The following is a 7007-nucleotide window of genomic DNA, read 5'->3' on the forward strand; positions in this document are numbered from 1 at the left end:
TGATACATGTTCCTAAATGCAAATTAATATTATTAAAAATTAGAAATATCATTTGTACATTAAAATAATTGCTACAGTAAATAATTAATTTCAACTTTTAAATTTTTTAAAATAAAATATTTTACAACACCTTATTCAGTACACTACAAATGATATTTTATATTTTAATGACTTAATATTAATTTGTATATTTTACATGTATAATTTTTATATATTAAAAAAATTGGTACTAATAAATTTTATGCTCAATACATTTCTTATAATAACTAAAAGTCATCTTTCAAATATTAAATAATAAAAAAGAAATTAATAAAATGTTTCATTTGCGCTATAGATGCAATATTAGTATTTAAGTGTGTAAAATCGGTCAACTCACCTTATGACTGTCCTACATTTTTCGATGACATATATTGTAAACAGGACGAACTGTTTCCACCTAAAGTTTATGATAAATAATTGAAAATATTTATTAAATATTTAGTTAAATTCATAAAAGAGAATTTGACTGCTTCAGATGAATATTAATCTGTAGCTAATCTCTAATTTCTTATATATAAAAGTTTTACTGTTAATAATAAAATAGTAATATGCGATGTATTTGGCGTAGGTAATCAAATTCTGTGTGTTATCAAACAAAAATTATGTACAGTGTTAGAATAGAAGTAAAAATTTATAAGTAATTGTTTCGCAGACTACAAGTCATTAAATTCAGGAATCCTTTTCATCATTATCATAATGATGAGTGCTTTATAAAGGATTTTCTGATGAAATGACTTTAAAAATAATGTAACTGGTATGTTTAATATTTCGGATATTTAGTGTTTAGTTTGATAGTGTTTATTTGGATACTTAGTTTAGTGATTAACAATTATGTAACAATTAATTAAGTATAATTATATATTCCCATTAAAAAAACATTTGTGTTTGTATATAAAATATATTAAAAATAACAAAATTTCATTTAGAAAAAGTAGATATTAAAAAATAGATCAAATGTTGTCTTTGAGAAAATACATACAGTACATATTGAGAAACATTATTTTTTTAATAAATTGTAAATGAGTTTTCAAACAACTGTGTGAGATCTTCCTTTGATTGTTCTCGTGGTGCCAATTTTGTAATACGATGCTGAAAATAATGTAAGACTGGATTAGTAATGAAATAAGCTCAAAGATTATTTATAGCTTTAAATGTGTGTGAAAAAAATATTGTATGATCATACAAATAATAAAATATAAAAATATATATTATTATGTAACAATTGTATGAATTCGTCATATATAGCAGTATGAAATTTCAAAAATATGGCAAATTTATTTGATTGTCATAATTCATAATGTATAGTGACTAATAAATCACTACTGCAAATTGATTGTGGTTTTTCTACCTACCAAAATATGTACATATGTTTTCTGGGTGAGAGATAATTTTAAACAGTTCGATTTAATGAAATTATTGAAATTAAGAAAAATATTTTAATTTGCAAGAAATTGTTATCTGTTTATCTGTTTAAAATTGCCGATTTCATTTAGAAAGTTACTAAAGACAAAAATTTTGGTTCCTAGAAGCAATTAGTTTACATTTTCGTTACATACATTTACTTATTAATCAAAATAATTAAATTAAAACTTTGCTGATATTTGAACGGCGTGGAAACGCGCGTTTCTTAGCTGCCTCCTTTGTAACGTCACGAGTCCGTTTCTTTCATGCATGGCAGTACACGTGTGGCGCCTTCGCAGACGTGTAACATTACACGTTCTTCGGGTATATTCGGTATGTAGTCGGAGACGTTCGGTTTTCTAAATTTTTAATTTCTTATAACTTTTCCTTTTTAACAATTTTTAAAAACCAGAAAATATGTGTCTAAAATTTCTGTTTCCTGAATTCATTTACATAATCAGTGAAAAATGTGCAACAACCGAATTGAGCTATAATAACTATAAACAGGGTGTCCTATTTAAATACGTCCCTGCGAATATCTCCGAATTTACTTATGGTACTAGAAAAAACATATGGAGATCAGCTTTGCTTTTTTAGATGGGATGAAACTATTCTTTGAACTATTTGAACTTGAACTATACTTTAACTACTTGAACTCTTGAACTATACTTTGAAACTATTCAAGGAAAGATCGATTAATGCATTTTGGAAATATTCGCAGGAATCGATTTAAATAGGACACTGTACATAATTATATGTCACATTTTATCTAATACTAATTCAGTGACAATAATTCATTGAATTATTAATCTCTTAATATGTCTCTTAATAATGTCAAAACGTTAATTCGTCAGAAAACGCACCGTATCCATATCGTAATAATGAACCTTACTTGTGGTAGTGTGCCTTTGACTAAATTAGGTATATCTTCCTTTGTGAAACCTAATTCAGTCAAACCATTTTCAATTTTCATCACTTGCATGTACTCTTTTACAACGTCTGATAATATTTTGCCAGCATCACTTTTTTTAGCTCGGTTAATATCAGCACCAAGTAATTCAGCAGCTTCTAAATGCCTTTCTGCACATCCACTCCCAGTAAAAGAAAATACAGCAGGTGCTGATATAACAACTGAAAGACCATGTGGCACTATAGGATGATCTTTGTTATAACCCTATAATAAACAATGCATCAATATTATAATTCAACAAATATTTATTTATATATATTAAATGTAATTAACCCTATATAATTATACAGGGTGGTTGGTAACTGGTGGTACAAGCGGAAAGGGGGTGATTCTACGCGAAAAAAGAAGTCAAAAATATAGAATAAAAATTTTTCATTTGAGGCTTTGTTTTCGAGAAAATCGACTTTGAATTTTCGCTCGGTACGCGTGCACTTTATCACGTCTCGTTATAACGGATCTCACTGTAGATCGTTGTCTCGATGGAAAATTAAAAAAAAAAAGAAAATAAAAAAATTTTTATTCTATATTTTCGATTTCTTTTTTCGCGTAGAATCACCCCCTTTCCGCTTGTACCACCAGTTACCAACCACCCTGTATAATTATATAGGGTTAATTACATTTAATATATATAAATAAATATTTGCAACATAATTTAATGACAATAATTGTCAATAACTATCTGTTGTGTTTAATGTATATGTACATTTATTTTATATTTATTGTATATGGCATAAGATGTGATTTTAATGTCACAAATCATACCTACTTTAATTTTGATAATTAACATTTTCCTTAATTCTTACATTTTTGTGTAATAAAAAAATTTACACTTTTATATTGTAGCAATTTAAGTACAGAAAAGTGTGTAATAATGCATTTAATATGTTTTGTTTTTACGAACAAGTTGATAAAATTATTATCTTTTCTATCATTTAAAATTAAATGTACATACCTCTGGCTGAAAATTATGAACATTTCCACTAATAGAATAAGAAAGTGCATGACAAAGGTGAACTCCAGCATTACCAAATCCAACACCTGCCATGGTACTTGCAAGATGCATGTTACTTCTAGCTTCAAGATCATCTTGGTTATATACAGCTCTTTTAAAATATCTATGTGGAGAAAGCATAAATATTATATTTAAAAACATTTTTTTAATTTATACAATTATTACTTTATTGCTAATTTCATTTTGTAATTGGAAGTAATAGAGATACAATATGGAAACTATACAAATATAAATAGTTCTTAAGAAAGTTATAAAAAGAAAGCAAATTATGTTAATGTAGGCCATATTAAAAATATTAAAATTTATATTCTTATGATATTCTACTTGTTTATTATAATCGTTATATACTTTTTTTACAACAAACAATTACATACTTGCACATTATTTGAAGAGCATATTTTGCCCACACATCACTAATAGGATTGCTACCTTGATAGGCTGGTCTAAGAATTGGATTGGAAGGACAAGCTCTTTCTGTATATGGTATTGCAGTAAAAGATTCAAGAGCATGACAAAGCACATCAAAACCAGAATAAGCACAGACTCTTTCTGGCATGCTTAATGTATGATTTGGATCAATAAGACCTAAGGTAGGTCTCAGAGCTCTGTAGTAATTAAAATTCTCAAAATAAATAATTGTTCTGAATAATTTGAATTACAAATAACGTTTAATAATATATAACACACATGTACTCATTCATACACAAAATGTCAATTGTTTACAATTAAATAATAATTATATTGCAACATTGCTATTTATATATCATATTAGTACCTTTTCCTTGATAAGATCATTGATAATAAGTTACCTATTAGCAATTCCAGTTTTGGCTTTAAGTGGTTGATAATCAAAGATAGAAACACCAGTTGTTTCTGAACCAGTACCAGAAGTAGTTGGTACTGCTATTAATGGTTTTAATGGCACTGTAATTGGTTTTCCTTTACCAATTGGTGGATTTACGTAATCTAACAAGTCTGCTTGGGGATCAGAACTATAAAGATTTGCAGCTTTACAAGTGTCCATCACTGAACCACCTCCTACCTAATAATAATATTAAACCTATATTAAACTTCATAGTAAATAAATAATGTGTTATTAATTTATAGCTACAGCAATTAAAACTATAGCTAATCTTGTAAATTTTAAAAATATAGGAGTAATTATCTTCATTTTTTCTTCTTACAATGCAGATTTGATAAAACTAATTATCTTCCTAATTCTTTATTTCTCAAAATGCAGAATTGCTGCTTGCTAGTTAAGAAACATAAAAATATGTCCTAAACATATTTTAGAAAAATGAGACTGGTAATTTTCAAATAAGATTTGCGCATATATTTGTCTCTTACCGCTATAAAAGCATCAAATTGTCCACGTTTAGCGAATTCAATGGAATCTTTCAGACTTTGTTCTGTGGGTTCTACACGTACACTATCGTAAACTGTAGTTTGAATTCCATATTTAGTAAGGCTGTCCATAGCAGTTTTAAAAGGTGGTAAATTTATTAAGTTGGAATCTGTCATCAAACACACATTCTTTGAATTAAAATTTTGCATATCCATACCGAGTTCTTTTGTAACACCAACGCCATACCGCACTGTAGAACAAGCCATCTGCAATTATTTTAATCAAGATAAAATTAATAAAACTAATATTTAGTCTAAGTTTAATGAATAAAAGATGTATAAATTTAACTCCAATGCTATTTTTTATACTTTTTATTTGAGAAATATGAATCAAAAGAGTAAAATAAAGGATTGAATTATTGAATTTATTATTAAATTTCTATTTCTCAAAAATTCAGGAAAAAGCATCATATAGACATCACAGACTATTGGAAAAAGTAAAATAATTCTAAATATATATGATGGATTCTACTATAAATTTCACATGACAGCATAGTATGATAGTGTTAAAAATATTTAAATGAATTACAATCTTCTTTACATTTTATAATTATTTAATCAATAACAGACTTAGCTTCAATATTAGGTCATTTGTCATGAAATTTTGAAAATACATACTTCAAATGCATATTCTTTTGCTGGTATAGCATTAGCTACTGTACTACGAGCTTTTCTTAATTCATACATAGTTGTACCTCCTGGATTTCCATGAGCTGGACATTTACATCTACAATTTTCATCAATTAATACCAAAAATGTTTAATTAAAATTAATTTAAAATACAATAAGAATGCCAATGAAAAAACAAAATTATTGATCTCAAAATATATAAAAATTTGTAATATTTGTACATTTGTAACATGAGTATATTAAATACATATTAAGCACATATTATTATACATAATTGAATGTGTTATGTTCAATATAATTTTGTTAAATAATACAAATTTATTTATTTATTTATTTATTATCAGACACATTAATTATATATAAATATATATTGTTTAAAATTTTTAGTATAAATTAGTTTATATTTTTTATATCATATGTCAATATTATAGAATTAATAAATATTGTAAAATCTATAATCTTTTAGTATATTGCGTAAATATTAATATCATTAAATATCCTGTTAAGCATTATATAAAAAATAATGTGAAATTGTTTTAATATAGATTAAGTGTATAATATATATATAATTTTTTCGACTTATAGTACGAATACATTATCAAAACAATATCCATATGTATATGTACATGTGTATGTATATTACATATATGTATATACTCACGATTGAGAAGAAATAACTCGCAATAGATCTATGATACGTTTTTTGGAAATCATCTTTTCGTAATATAATATATAATTATAAATAAAACGAGAATTTAAAGCAAAAGTATTGACATATGTTTCAAGTATCCTTTGATCTCTTGTGCTGTTTTCTACTGAGTCTTCAGATATTATTCTCTTCTAGTTATCTACTATATATACACATACGTGTGACATAATATTACGTAGATAACAGTCAGTGCCGTATTAATATTATCATTTACATTCCCACTAACAAGAAATGTTTAATAACAATTTAGTCGTATTAACTTCTAATGATACATTAGATACATATCATGATACATACAATACTGTTTATTAATTGAAATTAATACATTTAATTAATAACGTAGTATTCTTTGAATTTTATATGTATAAACTGGTACAAAATATGTATATTCGAAAACTATTATATCGAAACTATAGTTAGGTAACAAGTTGCTTAGAACACTTACATGTTATCAGTTTATTTATATTAGTTAGCATCACTGATAATAGGATCAAAACATGTTAACTGCATATTGAGATTATTTTCACGAATACGAACCGTACATCATATGGTATGTACCATTAAATTTTATATGTACATGATATATTTCAAATCTACAATATTTTGAAAGTTCTCTATTATTTTATAGTTTGAAATTTTATTTCTTTTAGATATATTATATTCACTATTTAATTGAATTTTCTTTAAATATTTAAAGTCAAATGTGTAACAATACACATACACATATACATATGTATAAGTATAGTGTGTAAAAGTATAATGATTAAAATATTCTTGCACTAGACATATTAATATTTGATTTCATGTTATACGTTATACATTAATATAGTAAATATTATGTA

At 25.6% G+C, this 7007-nt stretch overlaps 1 protein-coding gene and 1 long non-coding RNA gene across 3 annotated transcripts; one reads left to right on the forward strand and one right to left on the reverse strand.

Moving 5' to 3' along the window:
* Positions 1-821: 821 nt before the first annotated feature.
* On the reverse strand, positions 822-6342 carry LOC100746095 (probable hydroxyacid-oxoacid transhydrogenase, mitochondrial). Of its 2 annotated transcripts, XM_003488993.4 has the most exons (8): positions 6118-6340; positions 5445-5553; positions 4770-5033; positions 4232-4464; positions 3797-4027; positions 3363-3525; positions 2333-2614; positions 822-1128 (listed from the first exon to the last, which is right to left on the reverse strand). In XM_003488993.4, the coding sequence occupies exons 1-8, from the start codon at positions 6168-6170 to the stop codon at positions 1045-1047; spliced, it is 1419 nt and encodes a 472-aa protein (XP_003489041.1). In that variant the 5' UTR covers positions 6171-6340; the 3' UTR covers positions 822-1044. The 2 variants fall into 2 exon arrangements, with proteins under 2 accessions (XP_003489041.1, XP_024223007.1); XM_024367239.2 differs by lacking the exon at positions 3797-4027 and having other exon boundaries at positions 6118-6342.
* LOC117151587 lies at positions 1725-3952 on the forward strand. The gene is made up of 2 exons (XR_004461613.1): positions 1725-1780; positions 3860-3952. It is a non-coding gene; the product is annotated as an uncharacterized LOC117151587 (long non-coding RNA).
* Positions 6343-7007: the final 665 nt, after the last annotated feature.

This window comes from Bombus impatiens, unplaced genomic scaffold (genome assembly GCF_000188095.3).
Source record: "Bombus impatiens unplaced genomic scaffold, BIMP_2.2 scf_0317, whole genome shotgun sequence".
NCBI classification, from domain to species: domain Eukaryota; kingdom Metazoa; phylum Arthropoda; class Insecta; order Hymenoptera; family Apidae; genus Bombus; species Bombus impatiens.

What these genes read in the sequence shown, in the direction of transcription:
- LOC100746095 (XM_003488993.4), bottom strand. Translation starts at nt 6,170, where the DNA reads ATGATTTCCAAAAAACGTATCATAGATCTATTGCGAGTTATTTCTTCT. An exon ending in CAAAAGAATATGCATTTGAA is followed by an intron (nt 5,034 to 5,444) that starts GTATGTATTTTC and finishes AAATAATTGCAG; the next exon opens with ATGGCTTGTTCTACAGTGCG. An exon ending in AAAACTGGAATTGCTAATAG is followed by an intron (nt 4,028 to 4,231) that starts GTAACTTATTAT and finishes TAATTACTACAG; the next exon opens with AGCTCTGAGACCTACCTTAG.